This window comes from Ischnura elegans, chromosome 8 (assembly GCF_921293095.1).
Source record: "Ischnura elegans chromosome 8, ioIscEleg1.1, whole genome shotgun sequence".
Lineage (NCBI taxonomy): Eukaryota > Metazoa > Arthropoda > Insecta > Odonata > Coenagrionidae > Ischnura > Ischnura elegans.
The window spans coordinates 104,188,590-104,207,845 of NC_060253.1; the positions used below are offsets into that span (position 1 = coordinate 104,188,590).

Here is a 19,256-nt window from a genome sequence, read left to right on the forward strand (position 1 = left end):
TGTTTCGACAGCGATGACAGTGAAAGTCAATTTGATGACTCATATTGCGATGCTGATTACATACACAGCAAAGATAGTTCAACGGGTAATTTCCATTTCATGCGTATAGTAACGCAATCCGCATGACAGTTTTTTGACCTCTTTCATAAATTTTTTGCTCAATATTTTTTCGTACAATTACTGTTTTTCATTGTTTATATGATATTTATTTTAGAGTCTGAGCGTTTGAACGAACCAGAAATGGTGCAACAACTAAGTAAGCGAGGAGAAGCTCAAAAAAGATGCGCAATCGTAGAAGTGAACCTGGAGGAAGTAGGTCAGCTAACAGAGGAGCGGGCCTGGGATATATTTGGAGTGATATTGACGCAGTTCCCAACAATACTGTCTTCACTGGTGACTATGGTGTGAAATCAAATACTGGGCTAAATAGTTCAAGTGAGATGATGAATTTTTTTGAGCATTTTTTCGACATCGATTTGATAAATCGTATCAAGGAACATACGAACTTATATGCAAGGCAAAGCATTGCAAAACTGAGGAGAGGGAACTCTCTATCCGCAAAAAGCAGATTGCAATCCTGGAAAACAGTGACTCAAGGTGACGTAAAAAAGTTTCTTGCCGTTATAATGTACATGAGCTTTAGCAAACGTCCTAGTATCCCTGATCATTGGAGTACTGATCCCGTCTTGGCGTGTGGCTTCTGTCCTGGTGTGTTTTCTAGAGATAGATTACTTTCAATCTTAGGAAATTTCCATCTTGCGGACAACCAATTATTCATTGAAAAAGGCGTAGATGGTCAGGACCCCCTATTCAAAGTGCGTCCATTGCTCGAGGATTTTCGAAATAAATTTCAAAAATCCTACCAACCTGCGGAGGATATAATTGTGCATGAGGGAATTTGTCTCTTTCGTGGTAGGTTTTGCTACAAAGTGTACATGCCTCAGAAGCGAAGCAAATGTGGCATAAAACTCTACATGCTCTCAGAAGCAATCAGTGGTTTTGTTTGGAATGTGGATGTGTTTCATGGCCAGGAAAACTCTGGATTGGCCATAGTCAAGAGACTTTTGGTTACGCTTGCTAATAAGGGTCACACATTATATACAGACCGATTTTACACTAGCATTGCCCTGGCCCGTGAATTGGAAAGCCTTCAAACGGGATTAGTAGCTACTATTATGAAAAATAGGGCAGGGAATCCATTGGTGATAAAAAATGCTCTCTTATCTCGTGGAGAGCATATTTTCGCGCGACATGAAAATATATTATTCCAGCGTTGGAAAGACAAACGTGATGTGTTTCTGCCCTCCACTCGACATACAAGTGACGTGATCACTTTCAAAGATCGCAGAGGAAGGGAGAAAACTAAACCTGCGATAGTAATAGACTATAACAAGAAAAAATTTGGTGTATATCTAAGTGATCAACTAATGAGTTACGATTCCCTGGATCATCGGTCAGTGAAGTGGTGGCGTAAGCTGGCATTCCACCTAATAGTTATGGCAGTGACAAATGCCACAATCATGTACAATCAGTTAAGCCAAAAATCCGTCGCAGTCACCTATTTTATGCAAAACATTTGTTCGGAGTTAGTTACATTGGAAGTCGAATCGCCCCTTGAAAACGCCAGAGCCCAGATAACTAGAATATCTGAAAAGCATTTCATTGAAAAAATTCCCGAAAAGAGGTGTAGGATGTGCTCCGAAAAAGGGCGAAAAACGACTGGGAAAGATGCCAGAAAATGTACTTCCTATCAGTGTAATACATGTAAGAGTGGTCTCTGTATAAAGCCACGCTTCCAACTTTTCCACACAAGGAAGAACTTTGCGATATAGCTATTTTAATTGGATTTTTATTATTGTTCAAATATTGATTATTGTCATTTTAAATGTTGATTACTATTATAACTTCAAATATTGGCAATCATTATTTCAAATTAGTGTGTTGTGATTATTTTATAAATAAATTTATGAAAAACAATGATTTTTCAACTTTTTGAAATACAAATAGGTACTTTTTTTTACAAATATCGGCTTTTTTTTAGCTTCTGCAGTTTCTTTATGCATTATGATATACAAAATATTTCAATGTGAATTCAAAAGATAAAATTATGGTCTTAAAATTAATGCTCTTCACTCATGCATATCTTAAAAATTCTTTTTGTAACATCGCTTTGAAAAGTGCAAAAAATAGCCAGCACTGGGGTAAAGACCTGGTGATATTCACCCAGCACCCAAAGTGTTAAGTAGGTAAACACATCGCAAATCAACAGTCTCGTTCAGCAGTCAATTCTATTGTACTAGTGAAAGCTAGTGCGCAAAAAAACTCATCTATCCTGTGTTTGCAATGCAGTAGGTGACCGCGTGCAGTGCCTAGTTCTTCCAAGGAAAGGTTTCTCTCAATTCTTAATTTGACGATTTCCGTCAGCTGCAGTATCATTCTAGCTGTATATGACCACCTATCCAGCGATTTGATCGCTGGATTATTCTTCCTAATAAAATAATCCTCTAAAATCGCTGGCACAGCAATGGTTTTCCTGGTTTCGCTAGCAGAGGTTAAAAGCTTAGTGTTTCAGACATCGGCCCAGGAGAGTAACCCCGCGAGCCCGCCCTAGGGTTTCGAATCCACTGTAAGTGACCACCATCTTAGGCTTCGCCCCTCACCGACCACCTCCCTCCTATACATATATCGCGGTTGCCCTTACGTTTTCAATGACTCTGATTAGCATATGCAAAGGTCTCTTTCGTGGTTTACGGTGAAAAATTTAACCCAGAAATTAGAGACTAAAAGGCTTTCAGTGAAATAGGCAGTGCATATTTGGCACTGATTTCCTAGTATCCAGGTCAACCAATGATTAGAAAAAAAGCTATAGAAAAGACCCGAAATTTTGAGACGGGTAGAGTGAAAGGGGGTGGGGAGGATACCGCAATAGCTTCCCCGATTACAAAATGTCAACTTTGATTTTTAGACATGAAAAGTAACGAGATCTCATTCAATTGGTGCGAAGGATTCCGCGGTGCGCTGGTAATGAAGGCTGCATTTTTCGGGTTTCACCGCGTCGTTGCGTTGGGAACATTCTCCTGCATTGCAGCAAGCGTCTTCAGGTCGAAGTGATTATCCCGTGTTTTGGCCGCCGTTATATAGGCAGCCCAGTGGTGTAGGTTCTCCCTTATTTCTCATTGCTGCTGGTGTCTTGCTGATGATGTTTCACTGTGACACAAGGTGGCAGAGTGTCAAAATCACGGCATCTTTGAACTTGCCACTCAGAAACCCTCATTCACTTAATAAATAACAATCTCCCTTTGCCCTGTTTCTTCTGTTCTGCTTTTGATTTCCTAAGCCATACTATCATGCTAGTAATTTTAGGATGAAAATTTAAAATTTCATAAACAAGTGCTGTTTCTTAGTCTACGTTAAATATATACTTACGTTTTTTTCATGGTACCTCAGTATTGTATACATGCTGGATTTGGAATACCACTACCGGTTATTTCTTACACCCTGCCGCTTCAAATAATTCTCAGTTGTAACGATTCTAAGTATTCCCTCAATCCTAATTTTTCCTGGCTTATTGGACAGCTAAAAATTCACTGACAGTTAATACAAATTTAATTAACCTTCCATCTGTATACATCCCCTCCTCCCATGCTTACGAGAACATATTTTAAACAGGCAATAGAAAACTCATGAACCCTTTTTTTCCTTCATATATTTCAGTATTACCCATTCTAATTTTTCTTAAGTAAGCTGACTAACTTCTACCCATTCTCAAGACGTCTCCCACTTCATTCCAAAATTAGGGGTTTAAGGGAACCTTGTCTCACACTGACTGGTACAATTATAAACGCCGCACAGTTTGCTTCACATGAACTTCTACTTCTAAGTTTTTCCATCATAAAGCTATTGATATTCGACTAACAGAGTAATACTGGCATAGTGCTGACTATTTATCATTTCACGCGAACAAACGTACTAACGCAACAGACCATCAATATTCGGCCAGGACACCTAATTTAGTGCTGCTACTTGAATTCCCTTCCGGATGCCAACAAACCTACCTGGTGCAGTAGATATTTTTACGCGATATCAGTTACTCAAAAACGCAGTCAACAAGAAAACCCAACCCAGTTATGAGGAACTTGATTCTACTACTAACTTCATCATAAAATAGAACACATTTTATCATTTTTCCAACTGCTGGGATCAAGTCACACCAGTAGACCGTAACAGAAATATGATTACGCATGTTTTTCTTTTCACATCCCCATATCTCCCTGTATTTTCATCACTAATGGCTTTGGTATTTCCTCATTAATTAAAAAAAGGAAAATGTGGCATCAAGCGTAGTTATCAATATAATGAGGGGGAAAACAGTACGACATGGTCATTGAAAAAAAGGGGAAAAACAGTTCACAAACAAGTAAAAAAAAACATGCAATCCATCTTTCAGTGAGAAGACCGTTTGAAGTTATCTGACGAAAAGAAGGTCATAAATTCAAAGGACAAGAGCTGTTTTGAGAATACGATAGACACATGTCAAGGCTCATGAGGCCCTCCCACTACACGTTTCTACCATTTTCATCACTATCGTAAAGATGACGTCCTCACGTGATCAATATATGCTTACATCTGCGACGGTATACTTCTATATAAGACCCGCGAATCAGTCGGCAAGGCAACACACAAACATACACTCCTTTGAGCGAGAGTTGTGATTCGACTGAGCCTTTAAGGGATCGCAATCGAGATGAATTCGTTTCCTCTCCTCCCGATCGCCATTACGGTCACTTTCCCGCTGCTGTTGACTGCGGTGAGTGCTGGCGATCAGTGCGCCAGTGCTTCGGAAAGCGGCCGCTCCTTCACACTCTCCGTGGACCGCAAACTAGACGCCGCCACCGGAGACTGGATCCGCAGTTTCACGGCGCAGAACACGGACTCCGAGAAGCCGAGCGACGACATCGTGTTGCACGCGACACACAGCAATGTTCAGTGCGGAGGAAGGAACGTAGTGCGTCTGGAAGTGGTGGTCAGAGGTAGGCCAGTCAAATCTGTTGCAGAAGTTTTCTCGGTTGTTCCACAGGGTCAAGGCGTCCCCTAAGCATCAGTCAATATCCCAAGAACATTCAGATAACATTGTCGGCGTTAATAAATGGCATCCGTTAAATGTCCAATGCGATTGACGCTGTATGTATATCTGTCAAATATTCAGAGAACCGCAAAACAACGGTGCAGCGACGTCCAACGGTGGACATGGAGGTCAGTAATACTGTATCTCTAATTGTTAGATATTTTCACAACATCAAATGAGCCGATGATTCGTCTGCTTATTATAGTTTTCTAATTTGCTATATGCTCTTATTATTGTGCAGGGTGTCCCAATTATCTTGACCACCCGAAATAACTTTTTGTCCAGATGCAAATTCAAAAATGTGTCAAGCAAATGTTCATTATCCGCGTCCACGTCTAGGGTGCCATTTAAAAAAGACATATCTTTTAGCAAAGTAAATGAAGTGGTTATCAGAGGTTAGTCATCGTAATGAACCAAATTCCAGTAAATTTATCCATAAATTAATTAATTATTCTGCAAATTTAAGATGTACTCTATGATTGATGCTTCCGCGGACCCTGGATTATTCTTGCGGACCCTGCTGTTGTAGGATATATAAGGCTCGACATTGTAAGTGCACCTTCTGTTTGTCTTGGTAATGACGCCATAGCTGTCGAAACATTTCGACAACGAATAAAAGCTTTTATGGATTAGTAATGGGTTTTTGGTTCACCATAAATGACAATGAAGACTTTGATTATTTACTTATAATTTTATATTCGTTCTTTTGCACTAAACTATTATATTTTACATCATATTTCATCGGTAATCTGCATCATTGTGTATATTTAAATTACCGAATCCTTATGTTTAACATATATTTATTTTACGTAAACTTCTTTTATGGGTGTATTCCGCGTTTTCCCCGATCACTTTATTCTACGTTTATCTTCGCGTGCTGAAAGCTTCGTCACAGTGTAATGGTTTTTCTTTAAGATTCAGAAAACGTGTACGCAATAATGTGTAATGCCAGGACTCACTTAACGTCATTGTTTAAGAAACTGGGTCTGCTCACTGCACCGTCCATTTATGTCTATAATATAGTACTGTGTGTTAGATCCATCATGCTTCCAATTGGTAGAAATGAGAACCTCCTCAACCACTACATTACGAGATCTGACGACTTTCATACTACGTAACAGAATTTTAAATTGTGTTCCCGGGGTCTCTTAGTAATGGGGAAATAACGGTTTAATGTAATCAAGAGCCAAAAATTAAAAAAGATACAACTTTGAATGCCTTCCAAGAACTATTACATAACATTCTCCAGGAGAAATATTTCTATAAAGTTGATGATTTATTTATGTGACTAATTCTTTGTCAATATGTTTTTCATTGCTCTCATTACATCTTTCGAAATACGACGTATTCCTAGTAATATCTCATGAAAAAATAAATGTTCAATTCATTGGATATATCGATCGCTCCGCCATGGCTAAACGTGCTGCTTAATGTTATCTTTTCGACATGGATAAACTAAAATTTTTAGTTAAAAAAAAGTTTATAACGCCTCTGGCCAGGGATGCGTTTAAAATCCGCAAACATTTTGATGATGTTGAACCGAGACCGAGGCCCATAATGTTCAGCGAAACATTGGGACTCTTCATTTCAAAATTTATACCACTAAGGAACCATTCCCCTTAAACAAAAGCAATGGCATCACCGTTACTCATCGTCAGTCAGGACGATCCAGCGATTTGATCGATGGATTTTTCTTCCTCATAGGAAAATCCTCTACAATCGCTGGCACATTAATGGCTTTGCCTGGTTTCGCTATTTAGTTGGGCCCTTTTCGCTTCTATAGCGTTAAGGTGTTTTTCCCCGTCCGATCCCTTCCGAACCTATCCTTCACCAAAGGCGTCGACGGGCTCCTATCGCGGCGGCGCCTCTTTCCTTTTTCCTTTCTCTCCTCCCCCTCTCCGGGTGATCGGGCGCATAAGTCTCTGACTTGGTTCCCGGCCCCGGTGCGTTGTATCTCTGAAGGGTTCCTTTTGAGCCCTTAATCCATTTGCCAGTGAGGACGATCCAACGATTTAATCGATGGATTTTTTTCTTTTTAATAGGAAAATCCACCAAAATCGTTGGCACATTAATGGATGATGCCGGGTTTCACTTTTTGGTGGGACCTCGTCGCTTCTATAGCGGTGAGATGTTTACCCCGTCCCTCCCTTCCAACCCTATCCCCATCTAAGAGGCATCTTCGGGCTCCTATCGCGGCGGCCCCTCTTTCCTTTTTCCTTCCCATCCAAAGACCTCCCCGGGAGCGCGGGCGTATTCAGTCACTGACTTTGTTCCCGGCCGCAGTGCGAGTATCCTTCATAGGACCCACCTAAGGGTTCTGATCCCTCTGTCAGTGAGGACGCCTCCGTGGGAATCGTCTGTTGAAGTGATACAATTACACGCGAAAAATACCCAATAGAGAATAGATTCAACTGTGCCAAACGAGATTTTGTGGAACTTGTTACGAAAATAAATAATGAAAAAATTTTGCAATGTCCACTTATACTTCTAATGGAGTACATACAATGAGTTTCAACGCTATTTTTTGATCATCAGGTACACTGTCTTTTAAAAGGTAGAATGTTTCTTTTTAATATAGTCTTCGAGAATGGGTATGATGTGAGGTGGACGGAGTGGAAGGGGTTGGCCCCTTTCTCGAAATATATTTAATAAAGAAAAATTCTACCTATGAATAAAAACAGTATAGTACCTGATGATGAAGTAGCCGTGTGGAAACTCGTTGCACCCAACTAAAACTTTTTTTCTCACAGTTTATCTGGACGTTCGTTCCCAGAAAGAACAGAGGAATACCGAAGGTATTTAAGAAACGGGGAGATAGACAAATCGCATTTCGCGAAACACCTATGGGAGAGTGACCACAGGAGCGATTTTGTTCCGGAAATTCTCCACCTTGAGAAAAAGGGGAGAAGGATGGACTGCTTGGAGGAGTTAGAGATTAGGAAAAACATCAGGAATGGAATTTTAGCAAATGAGAGTTTTTTGTCAACTATTCCCCCCTCTTGGAAATTCCCCTGAAAGTGCGTGACGCTCCAACCCCATCGCAACCCTCCCCTACCAACGCGTAATAGCAACGAATAAACAACAAAATAACTATAAAAATAACGATTTCTGCTCCTGAAGATGTCGCCTCTGCGACGAAACCGGTCGTCTTAAATAAATTGTGTGAAAATGTACCAAAACTTTTTATTATGTACATTGGATTTTCACAAAGTTAAGCTTGAAATAATCGAGTTTAAGTAATTTTAGTTGACTCGAATACGACATTATGATATGGCATGGCATTCGTGAGCATCGACCCGGTGCTCAGCGGAACATGGTGCCCATTGATTTCAGAATGTAAATCCCTAAATAGCCATATAGCCATTCCCCGTAACAAAAAAAAATGCGTAAGCGATGGCGATGATCTTCATAGATAGCGTTCTTTTCCTTCCGTCCGTTTAAGTCATTCAGGGACTGTGAATCAACTCCCATTCCTCTTTGCATTTCAACCGCTTCTTTCTCTTCAGTTTGCTTTCATTATTTCATTACGATTCCATTTCCATTTTACAGGCCACTATTGGCAGGGGGAATAAAATTAGCTGACTTATTGTATTAGCCTTGAATTTCGTGCTGCCCACCAGATTTCCTTCCGGATGCCATTAGGTCTCACAATTTCTCCCTTCCGAATTGCAACTCGGTCACCTCTTCTCTGACGAGATACTTTTCTGTCATCTCATTATTTCTATGCTGTTTACCTCCCCCAAATATAATGAAGATCAGATTGTCAGCTTTGCTGTGCATTCCATAGACCTTCGAAAAAAGTTATTTCATCTTGTAATTCGTTCTGCGAGTATTTCCCCAGTTTGATGTAATTTTTAATCAGCCATTAAACTCATTGCTACTATAGTTCCAAGTGTATCAACATATTTTGAATAATCCATTTTCTCTCTTGTCGTACCTAAGTTATGGTTCATTGCTTAGCCTCTTCTTGATTATTGGTATTTCAGATTTTTTAAAGTTTTCTAATATCTCATTTAGATGTTATAGAATTTTTTACTTCTTGTTGTTAAGAGCCTTATATAGTCCTTACATCCTCCATTTTAAATTTCCTTTAATTGTAGATTGTTTCCCAAACAATTTACTTGGATCTTTCCTAAATCATATTCAGGTTGTACGGATTTCAGAATTTTCTCGAATTGAACAACCTGTGATGTGAAATTCAGATAATTCTTCATTTATAGTTTATGTAGGCTTGTGTCAATACATTAATTGGTCACAAATAAAGGGAATGTCTAATTCATTAATACAGTGAGTTAATGTCAAGATTTAAGTGTTCATTTTATATGGATGTGAAGGATCTGAATTCATTTGCAACGTCCCATAATTTGATCATCTTACCTACTTTATTTATGTCTAGCAGCAATGCACCAATCAATTGAAATGATCGTAAAATCTGCTCTTATATCATAAGCGCTAAAATATATTTGTAACGGGCCGTTGGCCTTGATTGTCCTTATTTGACACTAGCGATATTTAACTTTATACTTATTGGCGTCATGATATTGGGGGCTAAATGAAATATGATAATATTTTATTATAATTTCATATTTTTATTTACCTACAGAATTGAAGACCAACATGTCCTCCATGGAAAAATGGACTAGCTTGCTGAAGTTTCACAGAAGACACGGAAAAAATGTCGTACTGCTGGAGGATGGACGTACGGCTCAAAAACTGGAGTATGTATCGGATAGTGATGAAAGCCTATTGCATCCGATTGACTTTATCTTTGCGGCTGAGAGGGCGTGGCTAAATCAAGTGTGGGAGGGTGCCTTTCGTTAAACTTCGGACACTGTCGGATGGCTTCGCTAATTGAAGAGGAGTAGTATCGATAGAGACAGGCACTGGGTCACGTAACAATCAATGTTGTTTGAACGGGTCATAATATAAGTCAAGAGTAGCTGTCAACAGGCATAGCGGGCCGGTGCCAAGGCAACACTTTATATAGACACTGCCTTCCTTGAACGCGTACACACGACATGTGTATTACCACCGCAGAACCAGCGAGTTAATTCCGGCTTAAACGGCGTGATAGTATGCAACTTCTTGCAATTATAATAATTATGTGATTTTCTGCATTTATTTCTTGTTGCATTTCGACCTTTTACCGGAACCGCTAGGCTAACTGGTCTTTTGGAGGAGATTGAGTGTCTCCCTTTACAGTGGAACAGGAAAAACTTTGACAACACCGTTAGGCCCCTTGCACACACACCGATTTTGGAAGGCCGGTAAAATATCGGCGAAGCGATGCTTGCACACACGCCGGATTTTTACCGGTCAAACGATAAGTTGCTATGTTTTTGAGCCGGCGATCCACAGTGACAATGGCCGGCAGCTAACCGGCATTTTGCCGGTGCCGGCGCGTGGTCGGTACGTGTGCAAGCTCCAACGTTCTCCCACTGTTCACTATTGGAATGTGGACGGCCGATATTTTACCGGCCGTCCAAAATCGGTGTGTGTACAAAGGACCTTAGCTGATTCACATTATAATAATATAATGGAGGTGAGCGAATGAATATCCGAAGCCACGCCCACTGTCTTCTAATTGTCGAATGGGAAGGTCATGTGAACTCACCTCCATTCAATTCCTCTTACTTTATCTACAATCGCTGGGCCGTAAGGATAAATTGAGCTTTTCATAGCTCAGGTAGGACGGAGTTGCATTGTTGTAATTGGGATTATGATGATAATTCTAAATATTCGATACGTTACATGAGGAATCCCTAGTGGGGCATTTGACGAGTACATTTGATCAATTAATTAATTTTTCTCCCTCCTTGCATGCCATACTAATGGTTATTCATTCATCTCATACAGCCAGGCAGACGTACACAATGCAGTTACCTTTACAAATAGACCTCTGAGAAATGATGAAATGTTTGAAGTAAGATTGGAAAAGAAAATTAAGAAGACCAACCACGTTTTGGGCATTGGGGTGGTGACTTACACTCCCGACGACGTCGAGATATTACCGGAAATGCACGTGAGGTAAGACACGGCACTTAAAAGCATTTTATTTTTCATAATATTTCTTTGTAATTGCTTAGAAATCGGCTCAATATCCGGCCATAATATGATTTCAAGCCATTTGCATCACGTTCCGCTATTTTGTACATTTTCGCGAATAATTTACTTCCAAAACTATCATATAATTGGTGCGTTCTATGAGTAATGCGACCAAACTCATAAAAAATCATTTATTGAATACGTTCGTAAGAGTAATCAATATCTTCAGAATAGCACCCTCTTGGGTCAGAATAGCACACTCCTGGAGGCGTTTTTTCTATGCCTGGAAAGCCTTTACCGGAATGTCCTTAAGAGCCGAGGTTACAATGGCCTTGATGGTTTCAATCATGTCCCAATCTTTTCCTTTCGTGGCTCCTTTCAACCGAGGAATGATAAAAAGTCAGCGGGAGTCGGTTCAAGACTGTAGGGAGGCTGGGGGAGGAACGGGAGAGGGAAAAACACCTCAACGCTATAGAAGCGAAGAGGGCCCTACTATAAGCGAAACCAGGCAAAGCCATTAATGTGCCAGCGATTTTAGAGGATTTTCCAATGAGGAAGAAAAATCCATCGATCAAATCGCTAGAGAAAAGACAATGCGCGTGGTTTTGATCCTGGTTGGATCCATGAATTTGAGTTTGACGGTTGTCCACTGCGAGGTTCGTCGGTGATCTCCTCTCGGCCCTCCATGAACGAATTGTGCCATAGAAAAGCTTGTGATTTGGAGAAGTTCCCTTCTAAAGAACTGCTGAATTAATGGCTGCATTGCGGTGACAGATTTTCCAAGTTTAACGTAAAGTTTGATGACGTACCGTTGCTCCACAGAACGGCTCTTTGTACAGTGTTTCATGAACCTAAACGGGATTCACGAGAATGTCCGTCCTGAATCTACGGCAGCTCGCCGCAGAATGAGACCGGAAGCGTTTTGAATCTAACAACCCCTCCACCGTGAACACCCTGAACCTAGACCACCTCCAGTTAGAACACCCTACATCAAACCAATGAGTCAGGAAAAATTAGCAAAATTGCATTACTTATGGAACGCACCATGTATTTTACATTTAAGTTGCAGTATTGTAATGGATATTTACTGAGAAAGAATATCGCAACTGGTACCGCAATACACAATGATAATCGATGCGCACTACATTTTTGTTTGGAAAATGTAGTCTTTTATCTGTAAAATGTACGTAAAACAAAGCACGTGGGACTTTGGGCCAAGGCAGTACGGTTCATTTTTTAAAATTTTGCCTATAAACATGGTTCATTGAATGATTTACTTGATTTATTGTAAAAATGTTCTCATTTTAGTTAAATAAATGCGTGGTTTTTAGATGAAATTTTATTCTATTGTAGTATTATAAATAAACTATGTTTTTTTAATATTCACTCATCGCCGAATATCCAGAAACTACGTTGAATTATAAAACAAAATCGATAAAACTTATGCTGCAGCTGAGCGGATAAGGAACATTGTAATTGCCGAAAATGGCCGCCTATAATGGCCAGCTATTTAGACCTAAAAGTAAGGTAATAATGCATGGTCATCTAAATCTGATCTTTATTAAAAATATTCATTTTTAGCCAATAACTTATCGGCAAGTGGGAGAAATTTTAGCTGCAAGATATTGTATAGAAGGACAAACAGACAGACACGAAAGTAACTTTATCAAAACGCGGTTAAATTAAAAACAATCATTAACTTGCATGAACTTAATCACAAAAAAATCTTTTATCATGTACAGGAATGAAACGTGGATGATGAAGCATGCTAACCTCTATGGAAACGGTAAAAATCTTAAAAGTAACATTGGAAAAAATCTGGACACTTTAGAGGTATGTAATTTTATTTATTAATAATATACGTAAAAAAGGTCAGCGCCTCTTTATGCAATATTTTGTGGTGCTATAAATTGTAAATGAGGCTCCATTAGAGTATGTTGATGACAATCGGTCGACGCCAATGGATCGAAGTGGATAATGGTCTGTCGTAAATGGATTAGAAATGGAGATAGGAAGACGAAATATAATTAAGAATATCTTAAACGCCTGACCATCAATCTGCCAATTATTGATATCGATTTTCTGCTGTCAAGTAAACTAATTGTAAGTAGAATGTGCCGTACAACATGCTGCGCGAAATATTCACCCCCTGTGAAACGCCGGATAGTTGTCACGATTAGTCTTCCTATAAGTGACGTCGATTGTCTCCTTTCATCAAAATATTTGTAATATGTAGCTTAGTGCATGTTGAGTTAAAATATTAACTCCCTGCCAAATACCCTAGATGTATCACCGTCAACACACCTTTCCTGGATAACAATCACAGTTTTGCTTCTCGACTTATCTATAGTCGACCTATTTGCTCCGTGTCTCAGTTACCATCGATATTAATGCACTGCTACGCGTAGGTATATCAGAAGACACTTGCCACGACAACGCAATTGCCTTCAACCTGCCGGCATCAACTTTTTGTCGTCCACCTTATTGTCGCCGGCCATTATCTTCTATATATATAAAAGAAAGTCGAAAATCGTGTTAGTTAGAACACTTATAACTCGAGAACGGCTGCACCAATTTCAATGATATTAGCTTCTTTGGATTCGTTTCAGCCCCGGATAACATATAGGCTATTATAAAAAGGATAATTTCACAAAAAAATTCATCTCTTTCTTAGGGATATGTTTTTAGGAGTTATAGTAACACAACAATTGATAAGTCGGTCAAAACTACAAATTAAATTATTTGATTTGTTTTTACCAATTTAATAACTGAACTTCGTAACAATATAACATTTTAATTACTAAATATATTCAAAATATTGAAATTACAGTTTAAAAATTTAATTCGATCTAATAAATCTAATTTGATGCCCAAGTTGACACTTCACTACCGTGTTTGTAAACAAATCTCCAAGCAATTGTTGACAAACGGTAATGTCCGTATTCCTATCAAGGAATCGAGTAGTTTTGTTTCACTTCCTCGGAATTATTACAAATTAATTTCCGCGGAAGGTGAGCTCATCAACAAAGTGTCCCAGAATATGAGTGATCACAAAAATCAAAAATGGTTGATTGAGGGATCAACTTTGACGGTCAAGAACGAAGATGTGGATGACTTAAACGAGAGAAATATCAAGTAGTCGGTACTCTGCATGAATTCGAATCTTTTAACTGTGTACAAAACTACGACGAAATCACCAACTATCTATATGAATATTTAAAGTCCTTGGACGCACATGGCTTACCAAGGCACGATGTACAGCTAAATTTAGGCTCTGTGTTTATTATCTTTCGAAACCTAAACCAACCAAAACTATCCAACGGAACGCGCTTGGTAATTTAAAAAATTGATAATGAATGTGATTCACGCAACTTAACTCAAAGGAAAATTCAAATGTGACGAAGTTCTCATTCCGAAGTTTCCATGATCCCAACTCATATGCCCTTTTGAGCTTAAACGTGTTTAATTTCCAATTCGTGTTGCATTCGTGATAACGATTAACAAATCGCATGGTCAGTTTTTTTTATGTTTTGTGCTCATGTGCTAATGAAAACTATGATTTTCACATGGTCAATTTAACGTGGTATGCTCACGAGTCGGGAAACCATCCGCTGTATTTCTTCCTTCGCTTCAAGGGCGTAGCTAGGATAGGGGGATTTTAGGTGCAGCTAATACTACGGGTCTATAGGGTATAGAAAACACGCTAAGGTAAGGGAGAGATGTGGGGGCCCTCCCCCAGACATTTTTTAAGATAAATGTTTTGTTTGTTACTCATCCGTCCCCCTAATATTAGTAACAAAATCTTTTATTAAAAAATTCTCTAAGGTCTTGGGGGGGTTTATCCCCCAGAAGCCCCCCTCACTACGTCACTGCTTCGCTTCGCTATATTTATTTTGCTTCATCGGCTTTATCTTGCGCCTGATAACAAAACAAAAACTGTTGTTTATCAGAAGGTGCTTGAGGCAAGACATTAAACCCGAATGTTAGGGCTCACCGTGGTGCGTTTACGCATGCAGCACGTTCACGCAGTGCATTTTTTCCAAACAGAGATACTATAACTGGCGCGCCTTTTTCTCATTTAATACGAATGCTGCTTCATAGGGGCTTTTCTTCCACGATTTTGAGCATCAGTCAAGCGTCGTTCTGGCGTTGCGTTAACCTGCCCCGTGAATGGGCCAAGTGTATGCAACAGACTTGGACCTAAAAACATTTTTTTACAGCTAATAACGCAAATAGCCAACATCTGAATGCGTATAATTTTTATTTCATGAACTGCTTTATTAAACCACAATGCCCAAAATTTCTTAAGCTAAAACGTAAGAAAATTTGTTGAAAAAAATCCGCTTAAACGTGCTCCGATCCACCCTATGTAGATTCAATAAAGAAAATGTTTTTCTGAAAAGCAATTTTGGTACTCATTTACGTAGTTTCATTGAATTTGTATCCTTATTTTATTATAACAAATTAAACATGATTAAAAACGATACAGCCGCTCTTGATTTATAAATGGTGTAAGTAAACTGTAAGTTCATTGATTGTTTGGCGGTACGAAGTTCGCCGGGTCAGCTAGTTAATGATATAGCCCTCCGATTGGCCGCGAGTTAACACTGTTGCCGGATGCCTTGGGTACTTCTTGATCTCCGGCAGGGAGAGTATTCGAAGTCATGAGCTGTCCAGAGCATCCGACAGCATTGCAAACTCGCGGCCAATCGAAGCGCTTCTCTCAAAGCTTCTGTAGTTGTAGAATGGCTCGTTTTCGACCTAAACATCACTGGTAATTTTTAATCCTACTGGCATCAGCTATCCATAGTTGAAATTTCTTGACACAATTCTCGTTCACACTCTCTATCTCACTTTTTGTGTATTTTGGTAGTGATTGTATTTCATCTCATAGTGTTTTGATAACGAATAATTCATTAAAGAATCCTTAAGTCCGCCGCTAGAATGGTTATCGCTCCGCGCGCATAAAAATTAGATTTCAAAATCGCCACTCGTGTTCATCAAATTTCTACGTAGTTAATATATAACTGATCCAATAAATCATGTAAACCCATATATAATGCTTGCGAAACGATTATCTGCTGAAAAAAGACCACTTCCACTACGATTGATTGCGAAATTCATACTGAACGGAATACAGCTGTCTATAATTTGCGCCGCCGAATAAAATGCTCTAAGAACGGCAACAGATATAACGCTTAACCGCCATGTTCTTGATCCTCCTTTAATGGAATTCCCTTGGTTTTGATCCTCAGGTCAACGACAGGGTCGGAGTGATGCGGCGTGCGAACGGCGAGCTTCACTTTTTCATCAATGGCGTCGACCAAGGTTCGGCTGCAGTTGTCCCAGAGGGCGTTTACGGGGTGCTGGAGCTTTGGCACGATGCCAACAGAGCGCGCATCGTATACTGATTGACCAGAGCGCAATAAATAAGAGTTACATTAACATTTACATTCTGCAAACGAGTCGTAATATTGTTCAATGAAGGATATGCTTCAATGACACTGAATGATGTACAATTCTTTTCAATAAAATCTTCATCAACAGCCATCGATCCAAAGATTAGTTTCCTAATCCCCTCAACCATTTCCATTCTCCTATCGAATTATATTTTAATAATTTCAGCAATTATCCTGCTCTACATCTCCATTACTTGCAGTGGCGGATTAAGGAAAGGGTAAAGGTGGGGGTTAGTGAGGGTTAACGTAGCAATAAAAATAAAATAGTACGTAGTATAGGAGTAGGGTCCGAAAAAATACCATAATATCAAGTGTAAAGAGATACCCAAGGGGGGAGCTATATAACCCCCAGTTCCCTTTCTGGTCCTGCCAATGGATTGTATCACACCAAATTGGTGTAAAATAGGTCTAAAATAGATTTAAGTTTAGTGCTAATTTGTATTTCAACTCGTTAAAATAGGTAAATATATCGCAAATCGTAGCTTAATACTTTTGCACAAAGTGGCAACCCCCAAAAATGCCGATTTTATCTAGAGTGTGGTTAGACCAAACGGGGGGATATAGCCTCCTTAACCCCCCTTCCCCCATAGATCCGCCGCTGATCACCTGATCTATGTAGCACATCTGTGGCCTCCCTCTGATGCTCTTCCCTTCCATCTGTCCTTCGAATACAATTTTCAGTACTCCATCCTACCTCGCGATGCTGCCGACTAAATTTTACGATCTTCAATCCACGGAAAATCGTAGGGTTTCTCATCTTCATAGGGAAATCTTTCCTTTCTGTAGATACATTAAATTATGGTTTCGCTAGTAGTGACCCACGTCGCGTCGCCCCAATGACGGCGTTGGGATTTCCCAATTCCACTACTCTCATCATTCTTATCCTTTCCCTGGAGGCGTCGCGTCGTGTCGTCGGGCTCTCATCGCGGCTGCGGCGCCTCCTGTCTTTCCCCTCCCGATGTGTGCGAGTGACAAGTCTCCCACTAACAGACGCAGCCCTCAGGGGTGTAGTGTATCGTTCAGAGTACAATTGTTCAAGCGATCGTAGGAACCATCGTGCATTCACACTACCGACGGTGAAACGTGTGCTGCCCTCCAGTGCTGAAATCTAAAGTGAACGATAAACGGACGGTTACCAAAACCAGGGGCGCAGCTAGGAATTGAGGGGAAGGGGGGGATTTAGGCGCAACTAATACTTACGGGTGTGAGGGTATTGCATACCCACCAGGGTAAGCAGGGGTTGCGGGGGCCCTCCTCCGAAAAAAATTGAAGAATAATGATTCGAAATGGCGAGTTTTACGGCTTTCTAAGGGATATTTGATAAATCCTAACACTATTCTATAAGTAATACTGATCCAAATAAGTAAAATGGATAAAACTTTAAAAATTTTCTGAGCTCTGGGGGGGGGGGGGGGGTTTATCCCCCAAAACCCCCCTCGCTGCGCCACTGACCAAAGCTATTGAGGTACGTAGGATACGACTGTGTCCAACGTGTAATTGTTCAACGTGTGACTCTTCTTCCGCCCATACTCTTCCTTGCTGGGACAACTACATGAAAATAAAATGGGGCGATGGGAGCTTCACAAACTTTTCGTCTTTCTCTTGTCGGTTCCTGTTCCGGTTTTGCATCGCCTAATGTATATCGTAAAGTGGCAACGATCGAACGTACGGGTACTATTGTCCGGACATGCGTTCACACCACTTCTCTTGCAAACTATCGTTTGGACGATCGCTGGAACAATCGTAATCTGAACGAGGCATAACCGCGAGGGCCCGCCCTGGGCACTCGTTTCACTTGTCCGGTCAGCAACTTAAGGTTTTCAAAGCACTTCTCTTATCTCCTAATTTTATCAGAAATTCTGCATCACTCACACAATCAGTACATTAGATTTCCATCATCCTTTTATGACACCACATTTCGAAAGCTTCCAAATTTGATAGCTCAACTGCTGTCTTCGTCCATGTCTCAGGACCATGAAGAAGAATGCTTCAAATGTAGGTCCTAAAAAATTGCTTTGTCACTTCAGCGCTTATGTTTCCAACTGTAAGAAGACTCCTTTTTTTAGATGTGCCCCCTTCAATTGGGCTATATTTCTGAATCTATTCTTCTTGCAACGCCCTTTAAAATGTCATGCGATACACAGTTTCTTTCCCTTAGGAATTAGAGATGACTATTATTAAACTGCGTGAGTCAAAATATCAAGGAATTAAATTGGTTTTAACTGGGATAAATTCCAAGAGAAAATAGTTTTGAATGGCGGAAAATCGACTAACTTATAATCATATTTTTTTTAAGTTACCATAAAAATATTTTTGCCGATTTCAAATAATCCTCATTCAAAATAGAAGAATTCATGTAACATATCCATGCTATTAAATCGCAGTTAGGATATTAAACATAAAAATAAAAAAAAAACAGTCAAGTTTTCTAATATCAAGTAGCTCTTATGTTGCAAAGATTTTCGGCAAATAATTTTGAGCTGAAACGTGATTCAATTGAAATAAACTCCTAAGGCTTCAGCTTAATATTCACCCTTGAGGAAAACATAAAGCCAGATAATTAGAGAGGCTACTGAGGCATAAAAAATGTGTTATTTGGAGAGAAAGTTGAAATACATGTTGAAGTA

The 19,256-nt window shown here is 39.8% G+C and overlaps 1 protein-coding gene across 1 annotated transcript; it reads left to right on the plus strand.

The window, feature by feature from the left end:
- Window positions 1-4,668: 4,668 nt before the first annotated feature.
- Window positions 4,669-16,724, plus strand: LOC124163625 (neuralized-like protein 4). Its single transcript, XM_046540652.1, has 5 exons — window positions 4,669-5,030; window positions 9,729-9,843; window positions 10,982-11,152; window positions 12,913-13,003; window positions 16,426-16,724. The coding sequence occupies exons 1-5, from the start codon at window positions 4,745-4,747 to the stop codon at window positions 16,579-16,581; spliced, it is 819 nt and encodes a 272-aa protein (XP_046396608.1). The 5' UTR covers window positions 4,669-4,744; the 3' UTR covers window positions 16,582-16,724.
- Window positions 16,725-19,256: the final 2,532 nt, after the last annotated feature.